The sequence below is a fragment of the Mustelus asterias genome, chromosome 5 (assembly GCF_964213995.1).
Source record: "Mustelus asterias chromosome 5, sMusAst1.hap1.1, whole genome shotgun sequence".
Classification (NCBI taxonomy): domain Eukaryota; kingdom Metazoa; phylum Chordata; class Chondrichthyes; order Carcharhiniformes; family Triakidae; genus Mustelus; species Mustelus asterias.
Window position 1 is genome coordinate 69877981 of NC_135805.1, and position 21121 is coordinate 69899101.

The following is a 21121-nucleotide window of genomic DNA, read 5'->3' on the forward strand; positions in this document are numbered from 1 at the left end:
AATCCACCTAACCTGCACGTCTTTGGACTGTAGAGGAAACCAGAGCACCCAGAGGAAACCCATGTAGACACAGGGAGAACATGCAAACTCCATACAGTCACCCAACGTCGGAATTGAACCCGGGTCCCTGGTGCCGTAAAGCAGCAGTGCCAGTACCACTGTGCCAGTGGTAAATTATTTTCTTAAATTCTTTTCACATCCATCCAAATTGATCCCTTGAACCTGCACCATTTGATAAGGGCATAGTTGATCTGATTATGACCTCAACCCCATTTTCCTATCTACCTCTCTTTGACTCCCTTGCTAGTCAAGTATATATCTACCTTAAAAATACTCAGTGACCCTGTCTTTATTGCTGTCCGGAAAAAAATAAATCCAACGGCCCTCTGAGAAAAAAAAATTGAATCTCTTTTAAATGGAGACCCTTTATTTTTAAACTGTGTTCCCTAGTTTTAGATTTTCCCTCAAGTTGAAACATTGGGCAGCACGGTGACACAGTGATTATCATTGCTGCCTGACAGCACCAGGGACCGGAGTTCAATTCCAGCTTTGTGTGATTGTGTGGAGCTTGCATATTCCCCTTGTGTCTGCGTGGGTTTCCTCCAGGTCCTCTAGTATCCTCCCACAGCCAGAGATGGACAGGTTAGGTGGATTGGCCCTGCTAAATTACCCATTAGTGTCCCAAGACCTTAGTGTCAGGAGGATTAGTGGGGTACATACGTGCGGTTACGGGGATAGGGCCTGTGTAAGATGCTCTTTCGAAGAGCCAATGCAGACTCGATGGGCCAAATGGCCTCCTTCTGCACTGCTGGGATTCAATGATCCTATTCTCCCAGCATCCATTCTGTCTGCCAAGACCCCTCAGGATCTTGTATGTTTCAATAAGATTACCTCTCAGTTTTTTAAACTCCAAAGGATACAGGCCCAACCTGTCTAACCACCCTGTAGCTTCATTCTTTTCGTTAATAACTGGGATTTTACATTTTGTCTACTTTTAAATAAAGGTCACTGTTTTCTATTTAGGTTGTAACAGCATCATTCCAAAAATTAATGTGAGCATCTCCAACAAAAGTTGACAAAAATGTGATTTGTAATGGAGCAGCATATTGAATATAATTAAAGATAGATGTGATAGTATAGCCCCTTTAAGGGGTGATCCTTCACGGGCCATGTGACTGGATCAGACCAATGGAGCATGAGCGCATGAACATGGGCCAATCGTGAGTGAGGCTGAGCCGTCGCAAGGCTGGAGGGCTTCAGTTAGAGTCAGGACGTTGGTAGGAGTACACCTGCATTTGTTGTGTTGTTGAACCCTTCGTTTATATAGTTCTTATCATCATAAACCCTTCAGTTAATTGTTTGCCACATTGAGTCGCCTTGAGATATTACAATAGGAACAACATAACATTAGACAATGGCATCCTAAATCTGTGGTCATTCTGAAGGACTCCTGTAATAATTTTGGCAGGATGGTGTCCAAAGATGTGCAGATTAGGTTAATTGACCATGCTAAATTGCCCCTTAGTGTTAGGGGGGATTATAGGGTAAATACGTGGGATTACAGGTTTAGGGCCTGGGTGGGATTGTGGTCGGTGCAGGATCAAGGGTGAAAATGGGCTCCTTCTACACTGTAGGGTTTCTATGGATTCTATGATCAGAAACCAGACTGCAATCCAGACATGCTGGGTCCTAGAACTGTACTAAAAGCTTTTGCAATTATCTGTTGAAGATGGTGCTTTTGACTATCACAAAAATGGTAAAATCATAAGGGCATGAGGTAGCATTGAAGTGGGGAAATCCGCATCGTGGGAATTCCAAGTGAGACCTGTGGGCCATTCTAGTCAACTGTTCCTGAGTCCCAACAACTCCAGAAGCTAGAATGGATGGGCCTGGAACTGCAAACCATCCCCAAGTCTAAATTCCAGAAATCCAGGATCAGATTTTTGTGGGGATCTCAGAAAGTGGGGGGAGTGCAGGGAGAAGGGAACTGAACAGGCCAAGGGAGATTGGAGGTGGGTGGGGTGTAAGCCTCTGTAGGGATCAGATCTTGTGGGAGACATGATGGCTTTTCTTCACCCTTGATGCATAAACAAGCAAAAAATACTGAAAATGCTAAAGCAATCATAACATTATTCAGGAATTCTTGGAAGTTAGTTGGAGGAAAAGAGAGAAATTCCTCTAAACACAAACTTCAATTATTCTTGTGGCCTTTTCATGATATATTGTTCTTGAACAAGTCATGAGGAAGTCTGGTAACAAAATCTGAGTTTGAATCCAGTCCATGATGATTGTTTGGAATTAAGTCACCTCACTTTCTTCTGGTTACAGAATGCTTGTTTTTAATCTAACTCTAGTCGTCAGTCCAATGTTCTCCAAATTATTAAGTATTAACTGAGCTATGAGGCACTTTAAATTTCAAATTAAGAGGGCTAACAATTCCTGTCAGGGGCGCAAAGTTAGAAAACAACATATAATTTTTGCATATTTTCACTTATCAAAGATAATGGGTGCAATTTTCCCTTTTTTATACAGAGCATCACATCCAGCGGGAAAAGTGGCGTTGAACTGCTGGCTTTAATGGTGACTTTCTTTGCCGTATTGTTAAAAACTTAAGAGAAAAAGGGCAAGATTTTCTGGCCGTGCTCGCCCCAAAACTGGAAAATCCCCCACCTGAGGTCAACGGACCTTTGCATGGTCTGCCCCCCCCCCCCCCCCCCCCTATGTTCCCATGGCGGGCGGGACAGGAAAATTCCCCCCAAAAGTCCAAGGGCCAGTCCTATGAAGTTACGCTACTGGGGCGGCCTCAGCAACTTAGTTTTAAAGATGGGGCGCTATTTTTAAAAGGCCAACCCAATACATCGAAGTAAAAATAGAATACCCTGTCCCCCCTCACAACACCCCTCCCCACCTCCGCCACTGCTGCCTGGCTCCCAGCAAGACACTGTCCCCCACCATCCCCCGAGCGATGCACTCACCTGAGGTCCTCTGGCAGGTCTGCCTGCCAGGTGCACACCATGGGAGACCAGTGATAATTCACATCATCATGAATGGATAATATAACGGAGGGAGGGAATATCAGGAGGAGGGGCCTGATAATTATTCTGATTTACGATAATGGAGTTCCCGGCACTGAACATTGGGAATCTGGTTACACCACTGGTCTGGTGGTGGTGGTGGGGCGTGGTGGGGCGGGGCGGGGGGGGGGTGCAGTGACAATCGCGTCATGCTGTTACACAGTGTGAAATGAGATTTGGGCCTCTCATGGAATTTTCCATTCCTGTCGCCATTCACACCCAATAAGAGCGGAGCAGAAGATCCTGGCCAATCTGAACCCGAGCCATCGCAGAAACTGATCATCCTGAAAAGCTCTGAATGGGGAAGGGTACTAAGGATTTATGTAAAAGAAAACTTGCATTCAAAAGCATATTTTACAACCTTAAGAGATCTTGAAATGCTTCCCAGCCTTCAATGTATTACCAATTGAAGTGTACACTATTTTTACTTGGATCACACAATTTGGCTGCTTAGTTCCCCATGAGTATTGAGATAAATATTAAACCAAATAATCTGTTTTAGTTATGTTGGTGGAGATATAAATGCTGCGCAGGACATCAAGACACCTCTCCTACTTTCATGTTCATCCTAAAATGGCTGACAGGGTGTAAGTTTAACATCTCACTTGAAAGATGGCACCTTGAGAGCACAGTGTAATGAAATCAAAGGATTGGAAAAGAAACAAAATAACTGAGAGGATGTGAATGAAGTACAGTGGATTAATTCAATTTCAAATCAATTGCAGGAAGGGAAATAAATTTGGATTGAAAAAAGAAAGCAAAGGAACAAAGAAAAATAAAAAATAAGTTTAAAATTCATCAAAATCTCATCACAATTGATCATGTGCAGGATTGAGATTGAATGGTTTCAATTTTTCCCTTTCTGGACTAGAAAGGTTGCTAATTGACTTTGCATTATCAATTACCACAACATAAAAAGGTACCTATGCTGTTCAGTTCAAGCCCAACCTTTCTTCAGCAGGTTTAAAGGGCAATTAATATGTAAATGCAACAATAATAAGGTTAAGGATAAAGTGAAATTTCTGCTAAGCAAATGATGGAGTGGCACAAATCGACCAGGAGGTCCTGGAGATTTGCAAATTGTAACATATTTCTTATGCCCCAGAATTTTCTGGAGAATGGCATGCATTGCGAACATTCTGCTATTTTTGCAGCAAGATTCTAGCCAGCAGGTTAAATTGAAGAGAAGGGGGTAAGAGATATGGGGCAGATGAGGCATAGGATTAAAGTTATATAAAAGCAAAATACTGTGGATGCTAGAAACCTGAAATGAAAACAGAAAATGCTGGATAAACTCAGCAGGTCTGTGAAGATTTGTGAAGAGAGAAACAAAGTTAACGTTTCAAATCCATATGATCTATTACTTTTCATGTGTGAGACAATGTGGAATTATCCGTATGGCCTGTTTCTGCAAGATAATTTCTATCCAATGATCAAAAAAGTAATGTAAATTACAAATCATTAAAACACAGAACCAAAATTTATTCAACTGAACTAAATCATAATTTTAAAATACAGAAAACTTACACAAAATGCAACACAAAAATGCAAAGTAAAAGATAACATGCAGATTTGTTTAAAACCTCTTCATAGGGGTAAATAGTGTTTAATTAGTGCACCAACATGCTGTGGTTAACATGCTACAGACATAAGCACAGAAACAAAACAACAGCTGGTTTGGTAAAATATATTTATTAAAATAAAAAAGTGTATACTCTAAAAAGTGCATGTTTTACATCAAGCAGTAGCTACCTAACAGAGCAAGATACAGATACGGTAAGCCATTACAACAAAAGTCCAGATGATAAGAAATTAACTTAAAGCAAGACCAATTCACAAATCAATGGCAAAAAATAAATATAAAACAGCAAATAAAGTGAAAGCACTCATACTTTTGAGTATGAGTACTTTCAGATAAAGCGGCAAGATTCCCTTTTCTGCTTTTAAATATATTAAAAATAAACATATGTAAACCTTAAAAAAAACTGGTGCAGAAGTTCCTGCGCAATTATGAATAATTTGTATAGACAATGCTTGCTTTTGCTGATTATTTACAATATGTTGCAGTGCTCAGATTTCTGATGATCATTTTTCACTTGGCCACATTATAATCACTTGATTTTAAATTCATAGAATTTGGTTGACAATGACAAAAAATATAGCTATGAAAACTAGCTTTAATGGCATGGAATATAGACATAAACCACTGGGCTAAAGGCTATAGTTAACAATTGATAGAAAGAAATGATCTGCAACCCGAGATAAAATTTAGGCACTATATATATATATACACACCATATAATTTCATTTAAAAATAATCTATCAGAAAATGCATTGGAAAAAGTCTGATATAATTCACTCAATTTTAAATGAGAAGGATACTATTCAGGGAAGTACCCTACACTGTAAATATCTTCCACTGTCTTTGTTTTAAACACAACTTTTCTCAAAATATACTACCTGGAGAGTCAAAACTGCCACATTTTCTACTGAAGATAGGGAGGAGATCCCAATGGATCTAGTCCACTAGTTATCAGGAAATTCTGTGTAGCCTGTATTCTTAAAAGGTCAATAAGGAACCTCTTAATAACAAATCAAATTTTCTTGCAACCCATGCACCAACCATTCTCTGACAGGAGACTCATTAGCACATATCTATGCTATAGCATACTTCACACCTCCAAGTAGCCATTCTTCCTGCTGGAAAAACAACAAACAATGACTCGTTCTCAAAGACACAAGTCTTTGAATTAACCATGTGTCAAGTCACATACAGGTCTCATTTTAACACTCAGTGGTAACAATGTGAGACTGACATCAACAGAGACAGACCAGGTACTACTGTGAATTTTTATAAGTGCCTTTGTCAAGCTTGGCTGTATCCACATTTTGCTGAATGTATGAGATGTTTTCCTATATGCATCGAACCAGCAAATTAAACTACAATGCATCAGCTATGGTGCCTGGAAACTCTCTTCACAATTACTTGGTGCATGTTTATCCTGGATGATGATATTGAGAAAGGGCAAAAGGCCCTTTACATTTAATGCAGTGACCAGTGACAGTATTGTGCAAATATAGATGTAGGATAAGAAAATGCTGAATTAAAATAGTGGAGTAAAGAACACATCTAGCTCTCAGTGCAACACGATGCATCAATATTTCAGTTAATACTTTGTTTTAACTGAAACTGAGAATGCCAACTTTGGTACAAATTTGGAATAGTTTTATACTTGAAATGAAGTCTACTGCCAACTTGATTAAAATGTTCCAATTAAATTCATCTTTAACAGTCACTGTTTTTTTAAAATTCACCGTAGTTCTTCAGGTAAATATGAATCTAAATAAAAGACAGTGATTCAGCGAAAGATGCAAACTGCACCAGAACGGTAAGGCTCAAGGCTCCACAGATAGTGGACATTGGGTCTCATTAAAATTGAGTTGGTGTTGCACAACAGTCAGTCATTGCATTCCACAGTTTTAATGGTGGATTTGTATCAGCATGGACAATTATTGTGGTCGTTCATGCTATTTTTTGAACTTTTAAAAGTGTCCATTGTAATACTATCTGAGCTAAACCTTCTGCTGTTTAAATACTGCATAGGGCTATGAGCGTCAATGCAGATAAAATTACAGAACTGTTTTCAGAGAGGTTTAAAAATTCCAGCATAATCTCTTCACTGAACATTTAAAGCCCTGCTTAATAACAAAAACTTTATCCAAAAGAAAAAGGTAGTTCATCTTAAAAAGTGGAATATTACAGCCAGAATTCTCTCGCTGTTCACACCAGCAAGATTTTCTGGTCCAGCCGGCAGTGCCTCCCTGCCACAGATTTCCTGTCAACATGGGGTGGCTTCAACGGAAATTCCCATTGACAATGGCGGGACCAGAAGATCCTGCTGCCAATGAACGGCACGCCGTCTCCTGCCACCAAGAGGGTCTCATCCTATGTCAAATTCATATACAAGAATCAACATTATTTTACACTAATTCATGTTGGTTACACTTGAAATCCTAACCAATGTAAATAGAAGGGTTAATAGTTAAAGAGGAAAAGAAAATCAGCATATACTATTGAAATAATGGCTTAACACAAATCAATTTAAAATTAAATGTGGTTACCATTAGACTATTAAAGTAACAATATAAATGGGGCCTGCACATTTACTAGAAGGCAGTCATTAAGTTAATTTCAAATTTATGCATTAATTGCAGAACAAGTGGGAATGCACACCTCAAGTGCAAAATACGAGCTTGAAATCAATAACTGATCCATCCTAAAGACTGGTCTATTCCTAGCTTCTGTAATTGAATGTTGAATCGTAAAAAAGCATAGTTTTGGATCATGGCCAGTATGTACCATCACCTCTATGAATAAGAGCATGAGTACTTTGAGCCCACTCGACTATTCACTAAGGTTATAGTAGATCTTTTATTTCAACTCCACCTTCTTACCATATTCTTGGATTTCCTAGGTATCAAAAAATGTAACCATTGCTCTATTGAATGTACTGGGTGTGCGGGTTAGATTGATTGGCCATGCTAAATTGCCCCTCAGTGTCAGGGGGACTAGAAGAGTAAACACGTGAGGTTGCGGGGATAGGGCCTGGGTGGGATTATTGTCGGTGCAGACTCAAAGGGCCAAATGGCCTCCTTCTGTACTGTCGGGATTCTATGATTCAATGATCCACAGCTCTCTGGAATAGAGAATTCCACAGATTCAGGAACTCTCTGAGAAAACATTTCACCTCATCTCCATTCCAAATGGTCAACCCTTAATCAGAGACTATGACTCCCTAGTTCTAGGCAGACAGGGTAAACACTCTCACAGCATCTATTCTGTCAAGCCCCTTAAGAATTTTATATGTTCCAATGAGATCACCTCTCATTCCTCTAAACTCGAGGAAATAAAGGCCTAGCCTACTTGATTTCTCTTCATGCTATAAACCTGGAGGTGGATGCTCACCTCAGAAACCTTTTTGCCTCTTTTGGACCTACTGGCTGAGGTAGAGGCTTGTTGCTATTGAACCCAATATCATGAACGGGGGAGTTTGGAATTGGTTCCAGGCGGTTGTGTTGCTGATGTTGCCCATTTCCCCCTCCTGCAGATTCCAAAGCACTTAGATTTGGGGCACTGACAAAGCGATTGGCAATTTTATCATTCTTTTTCTTCTGCTGCAATAGAAACGGGAAAATTTAACAAAAATATTGCGAAGAAAGTTCATTATTAATCTGTTTAATAAATCTACAGCGTGAATATCGATGATTAAAGCTACTCACCTTGAACATAGTAAGCACAAACTATAGGTGACTACAAGCTACTGAGCAGATAACAAAATAAATATTCTTACGAAACAAACCTTAGCTAGAGGATTGATGACTCCTACATTAGGGCTAGCATTAAAAACCTTGTTGAAATTTGTTTCTCTGTTCACCAGTTCCAGCTGGTAAAATTTTTTGTCATCCTGTTAAAAATAATCAAATATTAAAATGTGCATTCTGTAATTTTGTTTTACATTTTGCAGTGATATCTTTTAACATAGTACAATATTCCAAAGTAGTACACAAAAGCTTAAATACACAAAAATTATCAAATCAAAGGAGTAGATATTAGGGCAGTGACTAAAAACTCAGTCAATTAAAATTTAAAAGGTTAAATATGATTTTGAGGGGGAGATAGAGATGTTTTAGAAAGGAATTTCAGAGTTTAGGGCCTAATCAACTCAAGGTGAGGCAGCCAAAACAGGGAGCGCATGGGTTAAGTCTGTGGATGGACTGCTGATCAAGCAGACATTTTTAGAACCATAGAACTAGAGAAAAAGTAGGGAACAGTTATTCAGCCCATCCAGCTAAACTTTTTAGCCCCATTGCCGCAGGTTTTCCCATGGCAGATGCAGTAATTCATTTAAATCCCTGTTGACATTGGCAGGGCCAGAACATCCCACCAGCAGGAAGGTCCAGAAAAGCCCGCCCATCATGTCTGTGCCAGCCAAAAAAGCACCTTGTCAGCCCATGTCTGGATGCCATCTGAGTCTTGTTATTTGTATACCAAGAACTCTTTATTACCTGTGGAGTTCTGAATTAAGCTAATCACTGGGCAACAATTTGTAAATATCCCCATTTATGGCAGAAACGGAACAAGAGCTGGAAATATCTTGAAACTGAGATGATTGGAAGATTGCAGGAGGTTACAGAGAAAAGGAGAGGTGAATACAAGGAGGAGTTTGAACATCAGGGTGAGAAACCTAAAATTGAGGCATTACTTAATAAAGAGGCAATGCAGGTTGTAAGCACAGCATTTATAGGTGATTTGAGGTAGTCTGCGGGAAATAGTCTTGAAGGTTGGAATATGGGTGGCCTGAAACAGTCTTTTCTTTGATTTGTTCAGGGCTGTAGTGTCATACACACAATGAAGGGTATCCTCGATGTGAAGCTGGGACTTTGTCTCCACAAAGACTGTGTGGTGGTCACTCCTATCAATACTATCATGGACAGATACATGTATGACAGGTAGATTGGTGAGGATGAGATCAAGTAGGTCTTTTCTGCTTGTTGGTTCCCAAGTCTGAATATAAGAAAGTATGGATAATGGTTTCTGCCACAGATGGGCTGAGCATGAGGCAGCTAAAGTGGGGAGAGGTGGGTGGTGCTCATTGGATTTAGTGGGTAGGAAATGAAGCTTACGTTGGGAATGAAAGACAATGGTTTTAGTTTTTCCAATGAATAACTGGAAATAAATTCAATTTAAAAATCATCTATTGGTCAGCAGTAATTTAAACATTGCAAGTTCAATATATGTTAGACTTAAAAAACAAAAAAACAAAACCTTGCCTCATTTCTTTCAATCTAACTATAAACTATAATGATTTGTGCAAAAAGGTCTATGAAACTATAATGAGCTAATTAATGGCCAATTACCCTTCTTTGCTTAAGTCAGACCCTTAATTTAAAGCTAATAAATACACACCATTAGTTTTTTTGTGAGTTGGTCTCTTTCCGAGATCATTTCCTTTAACTCAGTGATCAGCTGTAGGTCCTCTGGTCTTGATTCTCTGTTATTGTACTTTTCATCAGCTTCTTCCAATCTAGAACAATACAACCATATTTATCAAAGTTTTCATTTGAAGGATAAGGATTCAGCTGGTTTAGAACTTGCTAAATCCAAATTTTATATTTTGCATAAGTAGAAAATCAGAGATTCAAATAACCCCAAAGTGCCTATAAAGCCATTCTCGTCTTGATACATTTAATAGAATCATAGAAATTTACAGCATGGAGCAAGTCCTTTCAGTGCATTGTGTTGGTGCTGACTGACAAGGAGTCATATCCAGCCTAATTCCACTTTCTAGCTCTTGATCTGTCACCTTGTAAATTATGGCACTTGAACTGCCTCTACCTCCCTTTCAAGTTCTAGGGCCCCACCAGCCTCTTGGGGAAAAATAAAACCCCTTTCAATCCCCTTAAAACCTTCAACATCTTACCCTAAATCAGCAGATAAGCTCAAAGTCTAAAAGAAAACCAAAGTTGCGAGGTCTACCCAGACAGTTTAGTCCCCTCAACCAAGGGGAATAGGGCCTTCCTATCCACTACTCTATCTAGATTCCTCAGATCTTTGAATCTGTGGATCAAAAGTAAAACTAAACTGAGGCTATAGATAAATTAGGAAAGGCAAAATTCATTTGTAAGGAAATAGAGATAGTTTTAAGTAATTTATATTTATTTATGTGGGTGATAGGAATAAGATATGGCTTTAGGTTTAAGCTTATTTATATTTCTGCAATTGTGCATTAAGAACTTCAGTCTTATTTTCACTTTAAAAGATACCTGCATTTTTGAAGAGGTTTTACAATGCTAAAGCAAACATGGTATCTAAAAACTGGGCTGTTGCCTAGCAACCAGGGGCCGCAAGATGAAACAAAAGCAATGTAATTTCAGTTGAAAGAGTGAAACCTAGGATTAAGGAGCTTTTCACAGAATCTGGTGAAACAGGAACATGAAGAGAGATTGCAGAGAGCAGGCCCTGTACTATAGAACAAAGTTCCTGAAAGCAGGAAGACTATGAAGTTCAGGAACAAGGACAGGGATGGAAAACAGATCCTAATCAGTGAAATTAAGAGTGAGGAGCAGAGAGAGACTCCAAAAAGATAAAGCTGCAGAAAGCAGACAGAGAGCGAAGTTGGCTTGTGAGAATGCAGAGATCCAATGTGACCCAAAGGTTGGTGACACCTTATATGGCCTGTGAAGCTGTGGTGTTCTGTTGCCATGGCTAGATATATGAGAGATTGTGTGCAAAGGAAGCTTGAAGCATGTGGAAACACAAGGGAGGAACATCAAACGGAATGGTTGAAACCCCGGAGATGGATCCTTGGTGAAGAAAGCATTGTCTGGGAGAAGATTCCAAGGTGTGTTGTTCGAGAGCGGAGATTGAAACTCTTGTGGGAAAGGTAAGAGTTTCAGTGAAACCAGTTGGCTGGGGGAAATTGAGAAATCCGTAAAAGTTGTTTTGAGTAATATCTATCACTTGGTTTCAGAGTGTTGGGTATCTGACCACCATTTATCAATTGGTTCACATTAATATTCTCAGTATGTACACAGTTAAAGTACAAGATAGATTTTGTCGCTTGTGTTATCGTTAAAAAGTTGTTTATATCTATAAAGGTATAGTTGAGGTGAAGGAGTGAATCTTTTCTTGTTTAATAAATGTTTTATTCTTTTGTTAGAAATTCAACAGCTGACTCTGGTGACTGTTCAATAGCTACCTTCCACATATCAAAACAAAAAAATAAAAGTTTGGATCAATCATTGCAGGGTTCCACTCTGCAATCTGACTTGTCCAGTAGTAACATCAGCTCGGATTATAACATGCTCAATAAGGCCAAGAGGCTCAACCGTAAAGAAACTGCAGGACAAGGCAATAGAAGCCACAAACATCTAACTTGCTGTATTGGATACAGTTTTTATATTTTTTTAAATTCCCTTTCCTGCATTACTTTGTTCGTTTCTAGCCCATTTTTGACTTCCCACCTTTCATTTTTATACCTTCTTCTGAGTATAATCCAGTTGAACTAGATTACAATCACATAATCTGACCACTGCAAAGAACTGTAGAGAAAGGTGCAAGAACTCAGTAGTGAGGCTCACTGAGCTCTCAAATCGCATATGTGGATTTAGATAAAAAGAGCTAAATCCAAAGCATGGGCTCTTGAAAAAGAAACCTACTTGTATCATAATGTTGTAAGCATTGTAAGAGGAAATAGGTTAGTTTAATGAAAGTTTTAAAGCGTCTTTCTCAAAATTATTGAATATTTTCCAGATTTATGTTGCTACAATTTTTTAAAGCTGCATAAGGAAAACATTGCAAAATTACAAATAAAGTCTTGCTATAAATAATGAATAACTGGGAGACACGGTGGCACAGTGGTTAGCACTGCTGCCTCACAGAGCCAGGGACCCGGATTTGATTCCCAGCCTGGGTCACTGTCTGTGTGGAGTCTGCACGGTCTCCCCGTGTCTGTGTGGGTTTCCTCCGGGTGCTCCGGTTTCCTCCCACAGTCCAAAAGACATGCTGGTTACGTGTATTGGCCATGCTAAATTCTCCCTCGGTGTACTCGAACAGGTACCGGCGTGTGGCGACTAGGTGATTTTCACATTAACTTCATTGCAATGTTAATGTAAGCCTACTTGTGACTAAATAAATTTAACTGAAATTCAAATCAGATTGGGTGAAAAGCCAACAAGGCTGTTCAAAGGTCAGTTAGGAGGGAGGTGTGCTACGTATCCTCTAAATCCCGCCGCCCCCGAGTACACCGGTGATTTATTTCAGTGTGCCATTACGCAGTAACTTAAAGGGTTTACTTGTGTGAGACCTGCACAGGGACTTCCATGTTGCCGTGTAGCCCCATAGCTTACAGGAAAGATTGCAGCTGAGGGGTTAAAATTAGGAGATACGATTGTTTCAGGAATGATAATTTTTTGGAAAAACTGTTGAAATGTATACAGATCAGTTGATTTTTTTCAATAAAGGTGAAACTCCTTTTGTGCTCCATTATTCTTTTGTGTTCCATTAATCTCCCTCCAGAGACTATTTTCTTTTTCTCTGTGCAGACATATTTAATAAATGAATAGAAGTAATTAAATGCTATTTTAATTCGTATGCAGCATATGTAATGACAACTAATACTAATGAATATTTAAGTGTCAGTTGCCTGAACTTGGGAGCAGCAAATATAGCATATATTTAAAAGCAAAATACCAAGGATTCAACCTTCTTTCCAATTATTATACACTTTAGCCATGATCCAGGTCAGGAACCTCTTTGCTGGAGTTGCTTATACTTTTGGAAATACAAATGTCACAAGTACCATTGAGAGAAAATTGAAAGAATTTGATGAAATTATCAGTCTCCTTTTAATAGTTTTATTCTAGCCTAATAAAATGAGTAATTACTAGGCTTAGCAAACTGATGTTGTAAATAACAAATTACAATAATGTAAAATAGAGAATTTCAATATTACACAGCACAGAGACAAGCCATATGATCAAATACTGGTCTTTATGCTCCATATGAGCCTCCTCCAACACTACTTCAGCTGATCCTATCAACATATACTTGTACTCTTTTCTCCCTCACGTGTTTGTCTGGCTTCTCCGTTATGGTGATAGTTCTGTAATCAAAACAAATGAAGTTGCATACATGACAACATATCTATTTTAACTCAGAGTGCAAATCAGATAGGCAAGGGTTGAGGTAGGTGCCAAACTGTCCTGATCTCCTTGGCTCACCAAGGCCCTGTACAACTGCAAGACATCCTCAAACCCTCTTGCAATGAAGGACAACATACAATTTGCCTTCCTAACTGCCTACTGCACCTGCATTCTTGCTTTCAGTGACTGGTGTACAAGGTCCCTTTGTACCTCAACATTTCCCAATCTATCATTATTTACACAATACTCTGCTATTCTGCTCCTACCAAAGTGGGTAACTTCACACATATCCATGTTATACTACATCTGTTGTGTATTTGCCCACTCACTGAACTTGTCCAAATTGCCTTGAAGTCTCTTTACATCCTCCTCACTACTCACGTTTCCACCTAGATTTGTGCCATCATCAAACTTGGTAACATTACATAGAAAACAAAAATAGGAATAGGCCATTCAGCCCTTCAGAGATTGCTCCAAAATTCATTAGGATCATGGCTGATTATCCAACTCAGTAACATGCTCCCATTTTCCCCCCATATCCTTTGATCCCTTTAGCCCAAGATCGATATCTAACCCCTTCTTGAAAAGATATGATGTTTTGGCCTTTCTGTAGTTGCGAATTTGAAAGGCTCACCACTTTCTGGGTGAAGAAATTTCTTCTCATCTCAGTCTTAAATGGGGTTTATCCTTTATCATTAGACTGTGACTCCTGGTTCTTGGCTCCCCGGCCATTGGGAACATCCTTCCCACATCTGTCTAGTCCTGTTAAATTTTATAGGTTTCTATGAGATTCCCCCCGCCACTCATTCTTCTGAACTCCAGTGAATATAGCCAACTCAACCTCTCCTCATTTATCAGTCCCACCTTCCCAGAAATCAGTCTGGTAACCATTTGCTGCACTTCCTCTAAAGCAAGAACATCTTTCCTCAGATAAGGAGACTACAACTGCACACAATATTCCAGCTGGGGTCTCAACAAGGCCCTGTATAATTGCAGCAAGACATCCCTGCTCCTGTACTTGAATCCGCTCGCTATGAAGGCCAACATACCATTTGCCTTCTTTATCGCCTACTGCACCTGCGTGCTTACTTTCAGCAACTGGTGTACAAAGATATCCAGGTCTTGTCGCACATTCACCACTCTCAATCCATAGGGACAGAGGTTACTAGGGACAGAGGGCTAAATTTTACCAAAAAAGTGTTGTTTCTGGTGACAAAACTGGCGTGTTTCTCTCCAGATCTTACAACGTTCTGCCAAAAGAAATCAAGGGAGCGACTTTCACGCCATAAGGTGGTGGTGGTGGGGTCCTAAATACGCTGCTCAGAGATCAGGGCGCCATCTTTAAAAGGAGCTCCAATCATAACCTGTATAAACCTCCCCTGCCCACCTACCACTGAGGTCTCAGGGGCTTCCCAACCCCGATCGGCACTTCTCCCCCAACATCGGCACCTTCCCACCTCTTCCCCCACCCCCGACAGCCTGAGCCAGTACCCACCTCCACCACTGCTCCCCCACCCCCAATGGCCATCACCGGAATCCCCTCCATCCACTCCCAACCACCATCGCATCTAAATGAATCCCCTCCCCCCATGAGGCTCCCACTGGGGCCCACCCCGAGACACAGGTTTGCATTGCCAGGTTGGTACTGCCAGCATGGTATGGTGCCAACCTGGCAGTGCCAGAGGGCATTATCAGACCACTGCCTGGCCATGTCCCTCTCCCTCAGAGGATACTCACCTTTATGACCATGGGGAGACTCCCACACCTGATTCACGTCAAGGTGAGCCTGCATAAACTGTGCCAGTGTGACGTCATGTCGACGCAGTGTCAATATCTGGTAGGGTGTCAATATGCAGTGATCAAGCATGTTAATCATACTTAACTACATTCAAATGCATGTAAAGCAGGTTCGCACCCACTATTGGCATGAACTTCATGACCTCACCAGCAAGGGGTGGGGAAGATTCAAAATCGTGTTCTCGCGGGCAAGAACTGGACCTTCCAAATCTTGAACCCCTGCTGGCAACCTCGCAGACAGCGAACGCGGGCTCAAGATACCACCTAGAGTGGCTGAGCATCTGAACAAAGATATGCCGACCAGTGAGCCAACATGAATTTATAAAGACTAAGTTACATGCCACAAAACTAACCAATTTTTTTGAGATAACAAACACGATAGATGTGAACAGTGTCTATAGATTTTCTTTAATGAATTTCCAGAAGTTCAACAAGATTCCATGTGAGACTTTAAAGAAAAATTAGAAAACCTGGAATTGGGGCAACCTCTTGGCTTGGTTAGGGAACTATTTAAAATGCAGGGGACAGAGACTAGGAGGATATTCAGATTATCATGATGTGACTAGTGGTGTCCCTCAGAGATCTCTACTGCTGTCTCAGATTTACACTAAACTTTTTAATTACTTGAATGACGCAATAAAGTGCTGCATATCTTGCACTGCTTGTGACACTGGCAAAGCAGGCTCGATGAGCCATGTGGTCTACTCCTGCTCCTATTTCTTGTGTTCTTATAAGTTAGGCAGCACAGTAAATGGTGTAGATGGAAAGAGAAACTGCAAAATGACAAATAAATGATGGACAAAGCTGACAGATGGAGTTTAATGTGGGTAAGTGTGAGGTCAGTTAATTTGGATTAGAGGTTTTCTAATTGGTGAGAAACTTGGAACCATGAAAGAGTAGAGATTTGGGGGTCGAAGTGCCAAAATCATTTAAAACTAGTTGCTGTGTACAGAAATAATTTTAAAAGCCTTCTGGAATGTTGGCCTTCATGTCAAGACAGCTGGAATACAAAGGGGTGGAAGTTATGCTACAGCTGTACAGAGCTCTGGTTAAATTTCAGTTAATTCTGGCACTGCACCTCAGGAAAAAATACTTTGGCCTTAGTGAGATCACCAAAATTATGCCAGAGTTAAAATACACTATACTTATTTTCACTTGAATACAGGATAGTAAGAGGTGATGTAATTTAGGTGTTTAAAATGATTAGAGGATTTTATAGGGTAGTTGCAAGGAAACTTCTTCTGGTCCAAGAGTCCAGAACAAGGGAGCATAGCCTTAATATTAGAACTAGGTTGTTAAAGCACTTCACATCAAGGGCAGTGGAAGCTGGAATACTTTCCTTCAAAGTACTTTTCAGGCTCTATCAAATAAAAATTTAAAAACTAGGAATAATAGAATTTTGTTAGGCAAGTGTATTAAGGGTAATGTAACCATGGCTGATAAATGGAATTAAGGAATAGATTGGACATAATCATCACAGTACAGAAGGAGGCCATTCAGCCCATCAGCACTGGTTCTCTGAAAGAGCATCCCACCCAGTCCAACTCTCCTGCCTTATTTCTGTAACTTGCACATTCTTTCTATTAAGACAGCAATCCCTTTTGAAAGCCTTGACCAAACCTGCCTCCACCACCCTCTCAGGAATTTATTCCACATTCCAACCACCCTCAGAGTGAAAAAGTGATTCTACTAATTGACAAGCTTGTGGACTGAATGGCCTCCTCCTTTGCTGACATTCCCATCAAGCTCACCCAAATGGTAAATAACAAATTAATCAGTACCCTTTCTAATACTAATACCAGAGTTATTTGTTTTAGATCCTAAAGTCATTATTAAAAATGCAACAAAACATACAAGATTTCCAGAGAAGAAATTTTATCCTTCAGGAGCTCCTGAGCCTTGTTGTAGTCTGCTAGCATGCACTGTGTTTCCCGGATGTGGGCTGCAGTCATTTCATTTATCATCTTCTCCTGTTTCTTTATCATGTCCTGTTCATAGATCCTGTTTAAAAACAGACAGAGTGAAGCTATCTCTCAGCTTAACTTAATAGCCACTAACTTATTAAAGCTAAATCTAATTATTTAAATTATTGCAATTAGAATACCTCAGATAACTATAGGAAAAAAAGTAGACAATGTAAATTTTTGCCATACCTTTCAGACCTAGCCAGGGCATGAATATGTCAAACCTTCTCATTTTAGCAATTTTTCTGCAATCCTCGTTTCCTCTCTTGCCTTTGGTGCCCATTGCCTAGCTTTCGCCATCAAAATTTCCCCAAATTTGTCACTATTGGTTCCTTAGCCAAATACTTCATATCAACGTTATCTGATTACAATGCGGCAAAGTGTGAAGTTACCCACTTTAGTAGGAAAAATTAAAAATCAGGATGTACTTTCAGTGATAAGAGACTGGAAAATCTACATTTAGAGGGACCTGGGTGTTCGTGTACATGAATTATAAAATGTTAACATCCAAGTATAGTGAGCAATTAGGAAGGTAAATGGGATATCAGTTTTGTAACCAAGGGATTGGCATATAAGAGTAAAACAGTCTTACTATAATTATATTGTTACAGTAAAACCTGGAGTATTGTGTGCACCTTTGGTCTCCTTATAAGAAAGAGAACACTTGCTGTACAGGGAGCGCAATAAAGATTCACTAGACTGTTTCCTGGAATGAGCGATTTGTCTTCGGCTTAAATTTCCTGACATTTAGATGGATGAGGTGATCTCATTGAAATATATAAAATTCTTGAGAACTTAACAGAGCAGATGCAGAGAAAATGTTTTCCCCTGGTTTGGATATCAAGTAAGAAGTCTCACAACACCAGGTTAAAGTCCAACAGGTTTATTTGGTAGCAAAAGTTACTAGCTTTCGGAGCGCTGCTCCTTCATCAGGTAAGTGGGAGTTCTGTTCACAAACAGGGCATATAAAGACACAAACTCAATTTACAAAATAATCGTTGGAATGCGAGTCTTTACAGGTAATCAAGTCTTAAAGGTACAGACAATGTGAGTGGAGAGACCGTTAAGTACAGGTTAAAGAGATGTGTTGTCGTCTCCAGACAGGGCAGTCAATGAGATTTTGCAAGCCCAGGCAAGTTGTGGGGGTTACAGATAGTGTGACATGAACCCAAGATCCCGGTTGAGGCCGTCCTCATGTGTGCGGAACTTGGCTATCAGTCTCTGCTCAGCGACTCTGCGTTGTCGTGAAGGCCGCCTTGGAGAACGCTTACCCGAAGATCAGAGGCCAAATGCCCGTGACCGCTGAAGTGTTCCCCAACAGGAAGAGAACAGTCTTGCCTGGTGATTGTCGAGCGGTGTTCATTCATCCGTTGTCGTAGTGTCTGCATGGTTTCCCCAATGTACCATGCCTCGGGACATCCTTTCCTGCAGCGTATCAGGTAGACAACGTTGGCCGAGTTGCAAGAATATGTACCGTGTACCTGGTGGATGGTGTTCTCACATGAGGTGATGGCATCCGTGTCGATGATCCGGCATGTCTTGCAGAGATTGCTGTGGTAGGGTTGTGTGGTGTCGTGGTCACTGTTCTCCTGAAGGCTGGGTAGTTTGCTGTGGACAATGGTCTGTTTGAGGTTGCGCGGTTATTTGAAGGCAAGAAGTGGGGGTGTGGGGATGGCCTTGGCGAGATGTTCGTCTTCATCAGTGACATGTTGAAGGCTCCGGAGAAGATGTTGTAGCTTCTCTGCTCCGGGGAAGTACTGGACGACGAAGGGTACTCTGTCCACCGTGTCTGTCTTCTGAGGAGGTCGGTGCAGTTTTTCGCTGTGGTGCGTCGGAACTGTCGTTCAATGAGTCGAGCGTCATATCCTGTTCTTATGAGGGCATCTTTCAGCGTCTGGAGGCGAGTGTTGCGATCCTCCTCATCTGAGCAGTTCCTGTGTATACGGAGGGCTTGTCTGTAAGGGATGGCTTCTTTAATGTGTTTAGGGTGGAAGCTGGAGAAGTGGAGCATCGTGAGGTTATCCGTGGGCTTGCGGTACAGTGAAGTGCTGAGGTGACCGTCCTTGATGGAGATGTGTGTGTCCAGGAATGTCACCGATTCCGGAGAGTAGTCCATGGTGAGTCTGTTGGTGGGATGGAACTTGTTGATGTCATCATATAGTTGTTTCAGTGATTGTTCAGCATGAGTCCAAAGGAAGAAAATGTCATTGATGTATCTAGTGTATAGTATCGGTTGAAGGTCCTGTGTGGTGAAGAGGTCTTGTTCGAACCTGTGCATGAAGATGTTGGCACATTGAGGTGCAAATTTGGTCCCTGTGGCTGTTCCGTGGTCCCCATGTCTGGATGAAGAACTGGTTGTTGAAGGTGAAAACATTGTGGTCCAGGATGAAGCGGATGAGTTGTAAAATTGCATCTGGAGACTGGCAGTTGTTGGCGTTGAGTACTGAGACAGTTGCAGCAATGCCATCGTCGTGGGGGATGCTGGTGTAGAGTGCCGAGACATCCATCGTGACGAGGAGTGCTCCTGGTTCAACTGCTCCATGTGTGCTGAGTTTCTGTAGGAAGTCCGTAGTGTCGCGACAAAAGCTGGGGGTTCTTTGTACAATGGGTTTCAGGATGCCCTCGACGTAGCCAGAGTGGTTCTCGCACAGGGTCCCATTCCCCAATACGATGGGATGGCCGGATGTGTTTGCCTTGTGGATCTTTGGGAGGCAGTAGAGTACTGACAACTGAACAACGAGGAACACTACAGACAGTTACCCGCAGATCCGACCAAAGAACACACCCGTCAACTCAACAGACTGATCAAGACCTTTGATCCGGACCTTCAGAGCACCCTCCATACTCTCATCCCACGTACTCCCCGCACGGACTTCCTACAGAAACTCAGCACACATGGAGCAGTTGAACCAGGAGCACTCCTCGTCACAATGGATGTCTCGGCACTCTACACCAGCATCCTCCACGACAATGGCATTGCTGCAACTGTCTCAGTACTCAACGCCAACAACTGCCAGTCTCCAGATGCAATTTTACAACTCATATGATGACATCAACAAGTTCCATCCCATCATCAGGCTCACCATGGACTACTCTCCGGAATCGGTTGCATTCCTGGACACGCGCATCTCCATCAAGGACGGTCACCTCACCGCTTCACTGTACCGCAAGCCCATGGATAACCTCACGATGCTCCACTTCTCCAGCTTCCACCCTAAACACGTTAAAGAAGCCATCCCTTACGGACAAGCCCTCCGTATACACAGGAACTGCTCGGATGAGGAGGATCGCAACAGACACCACCAGATGCTGAAAGATGCCCTCATAAGAACACGATATGGCGCTCGACTCATTGATCGACAGTTCCGACGCGCACAGCAAAAAAACCGCACTGATCTCCTCAGAAGACAAACGCGGGACACGGCGGGCAGAGTACCCTTCGTCGTCCAGTACTTCCCCGGAGCGGAGAAGCTACGACATCTTCTCCGGAGCCTTCAACATGTCATTGATGAAGATGAACATCTCGCCAAGGCCATCCCCACACCCCCACTTCTTGCCTTCAAACAACCGCGCAACATCAAA

The 21121-nt window shown here is 41.3% G+C and overlaps 1 protein-coding gene across 12 annotated transcripts in view; it reads right to left on the reverse strand.

Annotated features, from left to right (window-relative positions):
• The window catches only part of fam184ab (family with sequence similarity 184 member Ab), a 189140-nt gene that overhangs the window by 12691 nt on the left and 155328 nt on the right, over nt 1-21121 (reverse strand). For 5 of the 12 annotated variants that reach the window (XM_078212733.1, XM_078212727.1, XM_078212723.1 and 2 more), the window contains 4 exons: nt 17430-17576; nt 10042-10159; nt 8435-8539; nt 8041-8249 (listed from right to left, as the gene is read on the reverse strand). In XM_078212733.1, coding sequence (XP_078068859.1) covers nt 8041-8249; nt 8435-8539; nt 10042-10159; nt 17430-17576 — 579 coding nt within the window. Of the gene's footprint in view, nt 1-5611; nt 5775-7896; nt 8250-8434; nt 8540-10041; nt 10160-13485; nt 13739-17429; nt 17577-21121 lie in introns of those variants that run through there. The other 7 variants (XM_078212730.1, XM_078212728.1, XM_078212732.1 and 4 more) reach the window with 5 other exon arrangements.